This window comes from Zootermopsis nevadensis, unplaced genomic scaffold, assembly GCF_977971745.1.
Source record: "Zootermopsis nevadensis isolate Lab colony 2312 unplaced genomic scaffold, Znev_1.0 Znev_ptg000022l, whole genome shotgun sequence".
NCBI classification, from domain to species: Eukaryota; Metazoa; Arthropoda; class Insecta; order Blattodea; family Termopsidae; genus Zootermopsis; species Zootermopsis nevadensis.
The window spans coordinates 19,334,912-19,351,754 of record NW_028259154.1 but is presented as its reverse complement, the minus strand read 5'-3'; the positions used below and the strand labels follow the sequence as shown (position 1 = coordinate 19,351,754).

The 16,843-nt window shown below is 39.0% G+C and overlaps 1 protein-coding gene across 1 annotated transcript in view; it reads right to left on the bottom strand.

Annotated features, from left to right (window-relative positions):
* LOC110834268 (beta-1,4-glucuronyltransferase 1) overlaps positions 1-16,843 on the bottom strand; it is a 32,351-nt gene that overhangs the window by 8,760 nt on the left and 6,748 nt on the right. The window contains exon 2 of the mRNA XM_087354176.1: positions 1,076-2,076. Coding sequence (XP_087210302.1) covers positions 1,076-2,076 — 1,001 coding nt within the window. The remainder of the gene's footprint in view (positions 1-1,075; positions 2,077-16,843) is intronic.

The window sequence follows — 16,843 nt, the reverse complement described above, 5'->3', positions numbered from 1 at the left end:
TTTCATACTGCATGCTGGATAAATATAAATTATTGTTTGCCATCCCTTGGCATCTTATATATCTAATTTAATTTTCATAGCTCAAGTTTGAAGCTTGTCAGTGCTGTGATATTTCTGTGCAAAAAACAAAAAAACAAATATAATTAAACTGTGTAAGATTTGAGGTTTTGACAGCGGTGAGTATGAATATTTCTGTCTTCTGGGTTGTTGCACCCTGATGACGGAGGCAGTATGACCTCTGAAACGTTGGTTAACATCGACCAGACTACACAGCGCAACAACCCAGAAGACAGAAATCTTCATAATTAAACTGTATTCGCATTTAGTTTCCTCTGGAGACAACGCTACGCCTGGCAACTCCGATTCACGTATGGCTTCCGTTCCTGTCGTTCGTTTGTGACGCCCGTCGACTGCTGATGCGTCACCCTTGTTGTCAAGGCTACGTAGAGCCATAGTAGCATGCCACATAACCGCAATCACTGGCTTTATCTCGATTAACGTGGCCTGACCCGCAACAGGTCATGATAATTTGAATTTTATTTAATATTTCAAAACAGAAAACAAACCATTAATGAAATTATATATATATATATATATATATATATATAAAATCCACTCAAATGGAAAATAAAATGTATAGTAATTTAATCATATTTTTCATTGCAGTCTTTTTCAGTTTCCATTGGATGGATTTGTATTTAACGCTTTATAGATCAAATGGAAAATAATGTCGCATCACGTCAAAAGAAATATGCACTCTGTATAAAAGTGCATTCCAAACAGAAATTTGATGTAAATATACGCTTCATATCCTACACATGTTAAAATTTTTAAATTAAAAAGTGTTCTATTGCTGAAACAGAATTTTCTTATGGCGTCAGTTAAAGAATGACTGTGCGGCTTTTCGTTTCAAGAAAGCGCGTTTTTCGAACGGCTAATTAATCTGTATCGTACTGAACTGCAATGACTTGCACAGCATTACACAGTTTAATTACATTAAAGTGTATCGTATCAGATTATATTCATTTTACACAGCAGATCACACATTGTCTCTATAAAGGATTTTCACACATGCCTAGAGAAATTGGTCGCAAATTGATTGTAGATGAACACCCTGTGGTGGAAAGGTCTGGCCAGCCCTTTCCTTGCCAGACGGATGAGATCAGTTTTATTGCGAGGAAACAACACCCTCTCGTCCAGCTCGTACGTCGGAATGACGTAGGCGCACAAACTTTTACACTTCGCATTCTTAAGAAACACGTCAAGTCCATCGGTCAGTTTTGCACTCGGAATTATATCAACGTCAGTGAGGAAGACATACGAACTCTGACAATTTCGTCGAGCTAGATTCCGCAAATGATTTTGCGGATAAGCAGCCTTTATTCTCCACTTTACCGTTTCCGGTTTTCGAAGTCGTACTAGTCCTGATAAGGCGGCTTCAGGTCTACGACAGTCCAATTTAGGTCTCGATGGGAAATCTGGACGAATCTGTGAAGGTGGACGATCTTTGGGATATGCCAAATGGAAGCTAACTCGATCACGCACCACAGGATAACAACGTCTCAAGAAAGCAACGTACAGCTGTACCAGAGAGTACTCGTCACCCGCGGCGAACACCGCTGCAGATATGGGGCCTGTCCAATGATGAGCCACTTGCACCAAAGACTGGAGCTTCTCTAAAGAACTCTGAGTTGCAAGGCACACCGAATACTTCTCCGACAATTCGGCATACCGATCTCCAGGAAGTGCAAAGTCATAAAGTTTGTAGAGATGTCTTGAGTCCCAGCGTCCTAGGCGCAGGTCAACACGGAAGACAGTGCCGTTTGTGACAGTGGCTGTTGGTCCAGTGGTCGAGTTCGCTACTTTGCAGTGTGGTGGTGTCGGCGACGACTCGTGGCTCTGCCCTGGAGTTCGACTGTCTTTGAACTGCTGCTGCTGCAGACGCAATGGTTCGGACGGAGGAGCCTCTTGCCGAGAACAATCCGTCGAGTGTAACAGTCGCACAGTCAGGAGGATGTTTGAGAACGTCAGGATGAGCACGCTCACAATGCTCAAGTTCCACAGTCTGCACCCGATCTGGAAACAGAACATCCTCATTATCTACGACAACGGCTTCCAACGACAGCGAAAAGCTGTAATCACAAATCAAATATGACACTCTTTAAAGCTCGGAGTTTACAAGCTCCATTAAGCAGAGACATTCTTGAAGATCTAATGGCCGCTCATTAGTCAAGAAATTCCCTTTATTATGTAAAATATGAAGATTCATTACCATGATTGAAAGATCCCGCCACTGGTACGTTTCTTCAACCACATGCATACAATTCACAAACTCCCACCCCATTGCCTCAAAATCAATTGTAATATTTTCCTACCATCTATGCTTAGATCTTCTGAGTGGTCTCTTCCCTTCAGACTTCTGAACCAAAATGTTGTATTCATTCAACATCGATACCATGAGTACTACATGCTCTACCCACCCCTCAGATTTCATTATCCTAATAATGTTAGGTGAAAAGTACAAGTGTGCAGTTCCTCATACTTATTTCTCCATCCTTCTGTTAATTTCTATCTCTTAAGTAACATTACTGTCCTCAGCACCCTGTTCTCAAACACTCTCGACTTGGGATTTCCTCGAAATAAGAGAGATCATGTTTGACGCGCAAAAAACAACTTACAGGAAAGAAAATTCACATTAGGCCTATAATATTTCATTTTAAATTACTCCGAAATATTAAAGATTCAGATATTTATTTTGTCATCAAGCCACATACATTCTTATACTGCTTATTTGGTCCGCTTTCATACTTTTGCACAGTGGAGTCAGCCACGTGCTGGCCCATAACCACTGCAAGCAAGCCCTTTTTCTCAACATTCTCTCCTCTTCAGTAAACACGCCAATTTGTAGCTCCTCATATTCAAACTTAGAAATTATCTCTTTAAGTACACAGAAGGGAATATTATTCTGTGTGAACGAAGTTTCGTGGATCATTCCAGTCAAATTTGATGGACTCAAAAGCTAAGATCTTAATAGCACACAGAGAAGAGAGTAGGTCATCGTTTGAAATACAGCGCAATAGGAACTTTCCAGACATAAGAGTATGCAGACAGAATGGGTTACCTCCTGGTTTAGCTTTAATCTACTTGAACTTTTAATAATGTATGTTCTTGTAACTTGGGTTTATTTTGAGATTGCACGACGATAACCTCAAAACACACTAGATCCGTGTGACAACTCGTTACTCCACGACTGCATGTATAACACAGGAAACCTTAAGCAAGTAAAAGGAAACCAAGGGACCATACGAAATCCTACGTCCCCGACGGCTTCCTTGTATAAACTACGGAAAGTGTTCATGCGACATTAAACATACCGCTGTGCATTACATGCACAGTAATCTCTTAAGTGTTAGCATTATCTATTCTGAAATTAATTAAACTCCTTATTCTAGCTGCTAGAACCTTAATGCTCATATTTTTCCTACCCTAATCTTCTCCTTCCATATTACTGAAGTATTAGCGTTTCCAACAGCAGCACTATTCACTTAGCAACAAAGTACATCTGCAATCAAAGACTGCAACGGTCTATAAATAAATTTTTGAAACGCGTTCGTTTCTATTTTGAATACATCATTTCCCTCGGTGTTAAGTTACTACAGGTAAAATCCATTAATGTGTAGCTAATCACAAAATATATCATATTGTACAGAGAAGGAGCCTTCCCCCAAGCCCAACCATATCGATTGTAATGTTTCTTCTATTCGTCACAATGCGTCGATTTGGAATCTACCCAATCCTGTCTAAAAGTTACTGGGGGTTATTTACCTGCACGTAAAGTGGTCAGGGTGTGAAGATGGCCATTCATCTTCATCTAGTGCCCAGGTTAAGAATGCGTGGAGCTGTACCTCCGTTTTCATGGTACATTACTTTCGAGCAGTAGGGCTGATACTAAATACGTATAACAAAGTTGTCTCCACAGTTCTCGTCATAACCCATCCCCTCCCGCCAACTTCGTCCAGAATGTGGACCACATGGCGTCACAAACCATAAGACCACAATCCACATTTCAACGCCACGAAAGCTTCCTACATGACAAGCGGACTTGATCAAATGTCCGAAACGGGCCAAAGGCCCAACCCTTGAAGTTGAAGCTTCCTAAAATCACATGTAATCCTATCATAAATTTAGGAGATAAAACGTGGATGAACGATCTTTGCACTACGCTTTTATAGTATGCATTTTGTATACATAACGCATAAAACATGATTTTAAAGCAGCCTTCGGTATTCTGGCTTGCTTCACATATTCGTCACAGTCACACACAAGCCGTCAGCTAATTGGTTGTACTTCAAATTGTAAACACATTACGCATCTCATATGCAGTCCAACACAGCTAACACGCTGATTATGTTTGCTTAGTACACTGATGGCGTTTATACATAAACACAAGCGATTCATTGAGTGCAACAATGTTTTAACGACAAATGTTTTTGTTGTAATATATAGTGTGGTAGCGTAATGCAAAGTTACATCACCGCTAACACCGAGGTTCGCGATTCGATATGATCACACGCCACACACAAAATCTATCTCTTACAATAGCTATCTTAGTCTCAACTGCCATCTCTTCGGTCTTCCAAATGTGTTTTTCTAAACAAATTTACCCACACATTCTGCACTTATTTGTTGTGCCCCCATAATAGACAATATGCCAAGTCTACAGAAGTTTCATACACTTTATTACATTAGTAGCAGGCTTGCTGTATAATGTGTAGACTATTTATGGTACAAAAATTTATCTGTTGATTGTCATCTAACGTATCTTCAAGACATCTTATTGAATTTTGGAAATTATTACATTAAAAATTAAGGTTTAAAGCCTCAAAAATAAAGGGTAATATTAGGAATTAAATTTGGCGCTCCTACCCACCTGCTTTGAAAAGTGACAAGTTTCGCAAGGAACTTACAATTACGTTAAAGGATCTGAAGATCAGGACATTTGGTAGTATAAATGTTTAGGAAATTTATATTGTGGCATGTTACAAAGACATGTACGCCCTGCACATTTTTAAGAATATTAAAAAATTCAGTACCTGGTCCTTCAGAAATCCCGAAATTCATGCCACTGATACAGAGTGAATCCTAATTTGGTTCGTACTGATGGCGTTGAGGCATAACGTCACAGTTTTTGTCAAAATCGTTTACTGCACAAAATATTAATATACACACAGGGCATGACATCGAAAACTCATTCTGCCAGACGAACAGAATTTATAGGCTTGTAATGGAATGACAGTATGTTCCACCTTTTACAAATGCATTTTCCATTTATCTCTATATTGTGTTTTTTTAAATAAAGAGAAAATATCCAACTCTCTTCGTATGTCCTCATTTCTTAACTGATCTGTCCTAATGCAATCTTTGACAGTTCTTAGGTACGTCATTTCCGCTGCTTGAATTATAAGGACAGTAGGATTAGCTTTGAAACAACATACACTGATGTGCCGTAAATTAACACAGATTACAATTTGATATGATATAATTTAGAAAATACTAGCAAAGACCTTGGTCTTCTCCAAGTCTTTTCATAAAATATACTGTAGTAAAATAATATAATTATAAATATTATAAATCTTATGAATAGACTAGACTATATGTTCGCTTACTCCAATTCCTATTATGTTCATTTTTCACCGTATGCCGCGTAGTAGCCGCTTTATGAATTAAACAGTTGCCATGCAACGAAACACTATTACTTTCACGTATAAGAAACTCGTCCTATGAAGCATTATATTCAAGAATACGTATGTAAAATTATATTTACACAAGCACATGTCTATTATAACCCCATACTTAGCGGTCTTGTAACAACACAGCAATAACAAGCATAGAGCTGGCCATTATGGAAGAAATTTAATGGTAATGGCAACCTTAAAATTCTTTTCTAGTTAGCTATAAAAAATATAACTGAGCGCAACTGTTATTTTTAATGTTTTCCTTAGTTTTAAAAAGCACCTTGGAAAATGACTATTACAGGATAATACCACACATGATCTCATTCGGTGCTCGTATTTAGTATGACATCCATTTAACTGAGGACAAGCGTAAAGAAAACTCCCAAAAGTCGTGTATGTAGGTACACGTAAAACAATGGAGAATCCATCAACGTAACTACAGTGCACGGCATGGAATACATTTAAAAGAACCTTTACTCCGAGACCAGCCACGTGCAGCGTCAGAGACAAAGCCCTCAACTTACGACCGAGAGTGTGATAATGAGCTGCTTGGTCAGGGCTACGTACACCTCATGGAGCGGTGACAGATGAGTGGGGGATCATAATGACTGTCAAGGGGAAAGCAAAGAATTCGGAGAAAATCCTGCTCCAGCGAGACTTCTTCCCAACTAATCCCACTTGCATTCACCCGGTACTAAAGCCAGGTCTCGGCGGTGAGAAGCCAGCATCTAGCTGTCTCAGGTAGAGCACAACAGAATAAAATTCAAATTCCAGTAAAACTCAGTTCTCCCGTACCACATGTGAAAGCCTCAAAGTTCTTGTTTAAATGTTACAATACCAAGCGTGCAATTCTTGGCTTTAAAGTAAAGTAAGTAAAGTTAGTCCCACTATACGCCATGTAGGCGTTTGGGGTGAGAGGAGGTATAGCTCCTCTCTTCCTTGACCTCGGCACTAGATGGGGGTGAGTGGTCAGCATCACGCCCCGGCCGGCTTTACCCCCGGGAAAGGACCCCGGTACCCATTGTAGAGGAGGCTGGGTGGGCCCCAGAGCCGGTCTGGACGCAGAGGCTAGAGGAAAAATCCTCTGCCCTCGTCGGGGATCGAACCCCGGTCGTCCAGCCCGTAGCTAGACACTATACTGACTGAGCTATCCCGGCTCATATTCTTGGCTTTATGAAATCTCATTCTTGGTACGAAGAAATTGGAAGCGTTGCAGTGTGGATTCCTTGATGCACGTGAAAGGTTCTTATATGTCTTCTTGTAATAGCAAGACTTTTCTATTAATATTTAATTGAAGCAGTATTCCACATAAAGATGCAAATATTATTAGTCAGACAAAAGAGTACAAGAAAGTGCAGCACGTAATAAAGGACTAAAACCCATTTTTGATATAACGAAACGGTGTTTTTCTACAGAACAGAGCCGTTCACAAATGTATATAGGCCTTATTATAATTCATATTATACTATGCCTTTTCATTAATATTTAAGATGAAACAGTTTTCCAAATAGAGATGAAAATAATATTATTGTCAGTCAAGTGCCCTGTAGATGAAGACAGTATGTTCCTCCGAAACGGTGATCAATAGGCCTACCAACTTTCTAACACGATAATCGATTGGACTACTACCACTACTACTACTACTGGTGATGATAGGCCATTACAAGCGCGCTTACTGCCAGACAATTACATGTTCAGAGTAACGAGGGACTCATTTCAGACTGTCTATCTGGTATTACGGCAGCCCACACCGATTTAACTCAGTCCTCTTGAGTTCTGGCTCAAGTCTAATCCGCTTATTGGTTGTGAGGGCCCTACATCTGATCTCATCGCGGGTACAACAAAGAGCTTTATTGGTCGCGTTCTAATGAAGTCCTGTTCCCCAGAATTTAACGTTTCTTAAAGTCATGAGTGCGTTAATATCTAAAGGAATCAGTTCTTTTATAACAGATAAATGACTGCAAGAATATAGTTGAGGTGATGGTACTATCATTCGTATGTTATAACTGTCTATAACTATCTGTGGCTGCAACAAACGAGGCTGTCTTCTGGGTTGTTCCGCCGTGAAGTCTGATGAAAGTTAGCCGACGTTTCAGAGCGATCACAGCGATCGCCCTGGTTCTTCTGTTCCTTTAAATTATTCTTTCAGATTTCATCCTGAATAGCCCTCATGTGAATGAAGCCGAGGGATGTTTCACAGTTTTATTTCGGCACAGTTTAAATTATGGATTTACGAAATATGGCGGCTAGATTATCGATAAAAAGACATGAATATACAACAATCTTCGTTAACTGATATAAGCCAACAGCCTCAAAATTACTTAAAAAAGAACAGAGAACTGCTGTTACTGCGTCTACACCTCTGAAACGTCGGTCAACTTTTATGTAATTATACGTCATCTCAATTACCAAGCTGTTTTTTCAACTATATTTGTTAATACTGCACTGTGACCACCACAGAGTTCGGTTCAGTAACATCAGATCACGCGCAACATAGCACGAAACTTCGTTCAACTAGAAGCTGGATCATCATTAACCATAAGACAGACTATATTTAGATTCCACGGCTCAATAGGAAAGCATGGTATATGTGCCTTTTGTACGTAAGTACATTAAATGCAGTCTCTCTCTGTTTCCAGTCCGTCTGAATAATTAACCGGGGTTCGCATCCTTTAATGTGACGCTTATAGCATGTTGCCGTTCCTATCGATTAGGTTTCAGAGCGCACGGATAATCCTGAATGATACATAAGGGACACTGCTAGCAGCACACGCCAATTCACTACGAACGACCACAGAAGTCACAGATTGTGAAATTCTGTGTTGTGACTCCGTATAGTCTTGTAGGTCGTTAACCAGCATTTCTGGGGGGAAAAACGTATGCGATAAGGCTTCACAAACCGGAAGACCACACTCGACATTTTCAACGCCGTGATAACCTTCAATTTCAAACAAAATGATAAGTTTTCAGTGGAATTCCACGACGCTTGAATGGTTGTGATCATTTACGAGGCTTGTGCAAAGGTAAAAGACCTTCGGGTTCAAAAGACAGTCAGACAGTCAGGATTCAACACTCAGGCACGCATACGAGGTACGATCGGAAAGTTTCAAGACTGTGTCAATAGAGGGCGAACCGGATGTAGTACGAGCTTCTGCCTTTAGGGCGTGCGGCCTACATTCATAATGAATCAGTGTGCCAGCCGGCATCATCGAATTAGCATTTGTTTCTTAGTTACGGGTGTTTTGGTAGTGCATTACACCGACCCTCCTGCGATTTCGGAATGGCGTGTGCATCAAATTTTGCCAAAGACTCGCCAAAACGGCTACGGAAACCTATGAAATGCTAAAGCAAGCATTTGGGGAGTCCGCAATGGGTCGTGCACAAACTTTTGTGTGGCATTCACGTTTTAAAAATGGCCGAACCTCTGTCGATGATGACGAGCGTTCTGGACGACCATCTTCGAGCACAACGCCCGAAAATGTTACGAAGATTCGGCACGCCATTCACGAAGATCGACGTCGTACCATCAACGACTTGTGCGACATTGTTGGGATAGGCTAAGGGACCTGTCAGCTGATTCTAAAGGAAGAACTCCACATGCGACGCATCGCAGCCAAGTTTGTGCCAAGGCTCCTGTCTGAGGACCAGAAGCAGAATCGACTTCTCGTTTGTCAGGAGCTCAAAGATCTTGCCGGATCGCCTGATTTAGCTCCGCGTGACTTCTTCCTCTTCCCAAAGATGAAAATTCAGCTAAAGGGAAGGAGATTTGAGACGATAGAAGAGATTCAGGCAGAATCGCAGATGGTGCTTGACAGGCTGACAAAGAAAGATTTCCAGGGATGCTTCCAGGCTTGGCAGCGGCGCTGGGATCGTTGTGTTCACTCCCAGGGGCACTACTTCGAGGGTGATGGATGAATTTAATACCTGAGATAAGTGTACGGGTTTTTTTAAATTATAGGCGCAGTCTGGAAACTTTCCGATCGCACCTCGTATGCCTATTCAGAGTGGGCCCCTTGTCACAATAGTATGCAGGGTCCACAATTTTCGGATGGAAGATACGGATGACATCTGAGAATAATCTAAATAAACAGTAGCGGGCAGCCGACGAGAGGTGATTCTAAAACTTCTTTAGCCCAGTAGCGGTCCGTTCTAAACACGGTATTAAACCTACGAGCTTCATAGCGTGTGAGAACTTCCATAATTAGCTGAGCAACTATTAGCATGTAAATAATAAATATTTCACAGCTTTAGTTCATCCTATAAGACAATGATACCTGTTAATGTAACATTCATATTATAAATGCGCTCTTTGTGATATAATATATTTCACTTAATATTATATAAGTTTATTGCATTTACAAATAGGTCGCTGCAAAGGCCAGAGAACAGCATATTAGTCTACCTTTTAATTAGTTATAAATATAAAAAACCGAGGTGAAATGGCTTCAATAAAGATTCCAGAAGAGAATTATAAAAAAATGTTGGCGGTATTACTCTAGAAGTATTCTGCCGATACTGATTAAAATCAGAAGAAATTTAAGCGTAAGTGGTAACCCGACCTGAATTCAAATCTGTATACTGGTTGGTTATATTTGATTAAGTGTAAATCATGCCTTATAAATTAACCGCTTAAAGTCATCTCTTCAGTATATTGAGTTACCGCAGTATTATTTTCTACTGGCGAATGAAACGCAAAGTTATTTGATATCGCCAGATAAGCAACTGCACAAGAATGCGTCATATTATTACTTTAACGAATTACTACTCCCATGAACACTCGCAGATCAGACTGCATCAGACACACTGTGCTTTTCAGTAACTCAGACAAGGAAAATCGAAGAGATCGTAATCTTTCAGAAGCTTGTTTCTGTTTTCGATCTGGAACTACTTGTGGCTAGTCGATATATCCCCCGTCGTTTATCGGACGGTGTCCATTAACAACCAATCATTCGGTCCTAGCATGATAATCAGAATAATGTCCATGTTCCCACAATTTCTACAGAAAAAATAAAGAAATTTTGTTTGTAAAAACAGGAAAGAATTCAGTCTTTATCCTTAATGTATTGATGATCGTATCAGTTATGTATATTGAAACTATTTTATATACGAATACAGCGACAGATTCATAAACATAAATTTTGCTCATGACAGAGCCTCGCCATTTTTAAAATAGTTGCTTTAATTAAACTCTGGTATAGAACCTTAGATATTTTCTTGCGAATTGCATTGCATTGTCAAAAGCGGCTGAATTTCGTATCTGTTTCAGTTTGCGAGACATTAATGAAGGGAATTAAGAGACACGCCTTATTCTGCAAATGTTGAACTACAAGACAGCATCTCCCTTGTAAGCCGATTTTGATTATCCGATTAAAACATACTTGTGACGCAAAAAATATGTACGTTGGCGTTGTAAAGACTAAGGAGACAATTCCTTGGAATTATATCTTGGAGATTACCATGTTCCCAGTATTAATTTACCCTGCCCTTTTCGCTTTGATGTTGGTAGATTTACTTCTTCAGCAGATGTTCTGTGATATCGCATTTGCATTGCTAATTTCAGCCACTAAAATGTGATAACTTTAATTAAATGTCTGTTTAGAGTTGTCATATTTTTCGGGAAAAATAAAACGTAAAGTGACAATAACAATAACAATATTATGCTGCTAACTGACCCTGAGGAAGAACAAATTTCTTAATTCAGGAAATCACTCAAATAAATACATCATCCCCCCCCCACTAATTAGTGCTCATTCAATAGCATGCAGAGGGACATGAGAAATACATTCAATGTTTTGGCGGAAAAATTGAATATGGGGACCATTTTAAAGACCTACACATGGACGTGAGGATAATATAAAACTATCTCAAAGAAATTAAATGAGTGCGCGTGAGCTTGACACATCTGATTCAAGATTGCGACCAGTGTCAATTGTTTACACGGTAATGAACCTTCTGGTTCCACAGAAGACAAGACATTTATCTATATGCGCAACTATCAGATTCTCAGGAGGACACTGGCCAATGTACTTAGTTATGTTCTCAATGACACAAGCACCCATCCAGACCCTCCTAGAGACGAAGGGACGAATACATACCCTGGCCGTCTGGCCCGCGGCCAATCACTTTACTAACGAGAGAGGAGGTTAAAGAAATATCATTCCACCAACTAGCAATTCAGTTTCAAACCCAGTATCTCCGAGTTACAAAAATTATAATTACTTGGTTCAGGAAATTAATAAGACATAATATCCTCTCGGTTTCAGTTTATATAAATAATAAACAAAATAATAAGAAGGCTCATCTCATGACTGCACAATTATAGTCGGAATAATACCAAATTCGGGATCTAAGATCAGGTGAGGAATGTATGTACCTAACCATGTAGACCAAGGAAGGAAACGAGATAACATATATTCTCGGCAGGTAGACACGCATCCAGTTAGGAATGAGGATGGATTTCAGCGGGTGGGAAATCGGAAACAAATGGGTAGACAAGGTAAAGTAAACATTAAAGCTAAGCTTGAGTAGCGTTTGTCTACATACTAACTCGGCGCGAAACCAGACTAGTAATATATGTAGAGAGGGAGAGGAGCTAGCTAGATCTGGATCTTGATCCATATGCATTAATAATTTTCCAAAACGTCGTTATTAATGTTCGCCGGATCTCGTAGCAATTTCCGGGAGTGTGAGTTATGCAAGCTCTTTAGTCCCAAGGCAGACCGGAAGTTCGTTAGTGGCTCTCTTGGAGTGCAGAAGCAGGCGCTAAGCACATGGGCCGTATTCAGCAGGGGGTTGTTTCGTGGAACTCCAACGCCACTCTGCGAATTCTTAGTGAATTTCCCACCTGATTAGTCTCAACGTCAATCACCAAATCCCCCCGCCTCCACACTCAGCTGTTCAATGCTTGCAGCTAATGTTCATACAGCTGTAAACTATAAAATACAAGCATACTGTCATGCTATAAGACGTGTTTCTCTGTCCACCTTCATATTTAGTTGTGTTTCTTCTAGAATATTTGTATCCTGACAGTGGGTGGTCCTTCGCCTTAAAAGCCTTGCTTGTTTTCGAACATTATACATCGTACTGGCACGGAAAACAACATACAGGTTCCCTAAAATATAGCGAATTTATTGACTAGCTAAGCGACTATTAGCTTACAAAAAGGAGTTTTCTGTATGGAATACGTGAATAAATAGTCAACGTACAAGGAATACCGTGCATGAATGTCCGGGTTTCGACTATCGATAGGAGCACTTAATCTTTGGTAATACTTCCAGTAGGTTCTTCACACGAGGATAAAGCGGCCGGAGCGTGATTTGACTACACAGGCCTAAGGTTAAAAATGTGCTTTATACCTACTCCGTGTTCACGTCTTTACGATGTTTTGCTGGGGCACAGATGCTACCTGCCCTTTTAACGCAGTTACCAAGTTCATGGATGTAACACGCACGGCAGCATCGACGTGCCCTTTAGCACAAGTTCATATCGAGATTCTTGCGTCGAAGGGGGGGGGGGGCGTTTATGACTGAAGAACAGGCTAATGCAGGTCTCACGAGTGTCGAAGTCGTTTGAAAAGAAAACTCCCGATCCTGCAAAACAGGTACTTTATATTAAAGGATTTACGGTTTTCGGGACTCTGAACGTTTAGACTGTGGTCTTCTAGGGTGATGAGGCGTTGTCCTATTGGTTCTTACAAACACTTCGGAGGAATCTGTTGCCTCCATCACCAGGATACAAATGTTCGTAACCACATATAAGACTGTGAAAGAACAGTGTTTATGAGATCGATCACAGCAAAGATTTATGTTTGTGGATATCTTAAAAATAACCTCAATACAACCTTAAGATAGTGTAATTGCGTCATATTGTGAATATTATATCAATTATTTATTTTAATCCGTCTGATCACAATATAATTTTATTTAAAATTTCTTATAATTAAGATAATAAAATATCATTCATGTTCCATATCGATTGATTGATTTACATTTCGGAACATTTACACAACATGTTTCGGTTTTTATAAAACCATCATCAGGTGTAAAATATATCTAAGAACTTAAAACTCAATTATGATTTCTGTAGTTTTTTGGTGATGTTTCATTACGTTTGTTTTTCCATTTTTGGGCGAAGGTGTTGTTTTTCTTAAATTTAAAAACAAACGTAATGAAACATCACCAAAAAACTACAGAAATCATAATTGAGTTTTAAGTTCTTAGATATATTTTACACCTGATGATGGTTTTATAAAAACCGAAACATGTTGTGTAAATGTTCCGAAATGTAAATCGATCAATCGATATGGAGCATGAATGATATTTTATTATCTTAATTATAAGAAATTTTATATAAAATTATATTGTGATCAGACGGAATAAAATAAATAATTGACAACCTTAAGACTTAGTATTGAGGTTATTTTTAAGATATCCACAAACATAAATCTTTGCTGTGATCAATTCCATAAACACTGTTCCTTCCTATGGGTACATAAATTACTAACATTTAAATTTTAACATATTAATGACACGCTAATTTCACTTGCGTTCTTATTCCCACGCGTCATACATCGGATCTCAAAATATTTCCTCATGGCCGACCGATTCCTTAGACGCCATACTATATAAACCATATTCAGGTTGCTTACTAAGCCTTCGTGCAGAACCCAATCGTTTTCGCTTATCGGTATCGGAGAATGGTAATGTTAAAGCCTTGCTTTCAGCTCGACAACTGAAACAGTGCAATTAATTCCAATAAGCATTAAGAGGATACAGCCTACCTCGTAATCCTAACACTGCCATTATTACCTCCATTCACACAGCAGTGGTTGTAAGGTTCATTAACCGTACCAACACGTTCTCTGATGAGATAAATTCGGATACCACTGTGTGTGCGCGAGAACGTTGACAAGGGTTCGGGTTCTCCTACTGATATTCGTAGCGAATATTAAGTTAAAATTTAAGTGGATTTATTAACAGACAACTACACGGAGCAGAGTCCTTCTTAGAAAGCCAATGTCACTCAGATGTTCAGGAAATTCCTCTCCTTGTTGCAACCCAAATTTTAAATTTGTTATCTGAGTAGTAACGCTGTGTGAACTTGAAGATACATCCCAATGTTTCATATGAATATACTGCGTCCAACTTAAGGCTTTGTTACATTAACAATATATTTCATTTAAATGGGCATATTCAGCTACTACTATTCTAGTCCGTTATTTCATCAAAAGAGACTAACAATTTCTGTTTTACTATTTCAAGTAACGAGTAAATAAAATTAGCTCGAAACATTTTTTACTGAAATGATTTGTCAAGATTCTTCTGGACTAAATTTAATTCAAATCCTACATGAGTTGAGTCATAAGACACTACTTGAGTTAATAATAATAAATTTTACGTAATTCTACAAAACAAAACAATAAACGTAAACGAATTTGTAAACTAATAATTTGAAAAGACAGCCATATTTCGTTTCTGATATACATGCAACTCATAAAGATTCAAGAGTCTCTTAATTACTGTATTGCACGTGCAATGCAATGGATCACCACTCGAAATCATATTTCATATAGAGCGAGGAAATAATGACCACCCGTCAATTATCATGGACCTATCAACGAGATTAGCATTCAGAATAGCAATTCTGAACGGAAACTTCTCTTATGAATGCAAATTAGGTTCGTCCAACAGTTGATCAAACTGGGACGTGTTATGAGAGAGGAACGTGTTCATGCTGTCGTAATCAGATTTAAATTCGCGGACATTGTCACTTTGTCACGTGCAGCAGGCTATACGTTACTTATGGTTTATTTAACGACACAGTCAATGTCTCAGAATACACAGTGTCTAATAACGTGATAATTAATGGATAATGAATTGGGAAAGGCATAGCTGTCGTGGCCTAATTTAAGGTATTGTCCGGTATTTTCATGAAGGAATTGAGGGAAACTACAAACCATCTCAATCAAAATAGCCGATCAACGGGTCTAACTCTGAACCAGGGACCTCCAGAATAAGAAGCAGTAACTTCTAGGCCGCAAAGTTCTGTAAAATAATTTATCAGACTTAACCAAGGCATGCTAAGCTTTCACTACGTTAATTTTTGTCCTTATCTTCTACAGAAAGCGAACCTGTAGGAGATAAGATTCTCTAAAACTTTGGTTGAACGCCTACAAGGCGTCAGGACACCACAATCGACAGCTGAGCCACCGAAAATAAACTCAATTTTCAATCGAAAACTTTGTTATTTATTTCAGTGAAATCGTTTTTATGGTTACTTTCTAAAATTTAATTGCACTAAATCATTTATTATACGTTACGTTATCTTAAAACCCCAAACACGTGTTACAGAATTCTTTCCGGAAGCTAACATTTTGATTATTTGTTCATTGTGACGGTCTAACAAAGTGTTAATAAGAGGTATTGTCAGACTGGAACGGTAAACACAGCTTGTTGCTCAATTGAACTGCCCATCTGTAGATCTGACGTTTCTCTAAACGTTTATGACACTCGATGATTCATTACATCCCGATTTACGTTCGATAGTGAGCACTAAATTCATTTAATATACATGTAGATTCGGACGTTCTTGTGTTCTGACGCACGGTCGTCAACTGTAAATGCATATTTTCTCTTCCTTAGATGTTTGTCTGAACCCGAAAGAGTCCTATGTTAATAACATAGAAAGTGTTTTAGAAGCAGATGGAACATCATCAAGTGTAGGAAAATTCCCTTCAGCACACAATTTTGTTTGATTTAAATTCAAATGTAAATAATTACTAAAAATTAATGATAGGCTGAAATAAATTAGGCTGTTCTTTGCAGTTTAGTTACCAATATTTCGTAATATAATTCTGCGATCTACCCTAAGAATAGCGTACACGGACCGCTACAATGCATGTAATAAAGTGCCGTGTAATAAAGCTTTTATGGCCTTATGCTAATGTAATAACACGTCACGGAATGTAAACAGTAAGGAAATTTTATTTCCACCTTCAGGGCAGAACATTAATCTGTGCCCCTTGGTACAATTTTAAATGTAGGTGTAAAATCAGTAATTCAAATGTGAGAAAACATAAGCCGAGTGGGTATATTATTCACTTCGTCCAG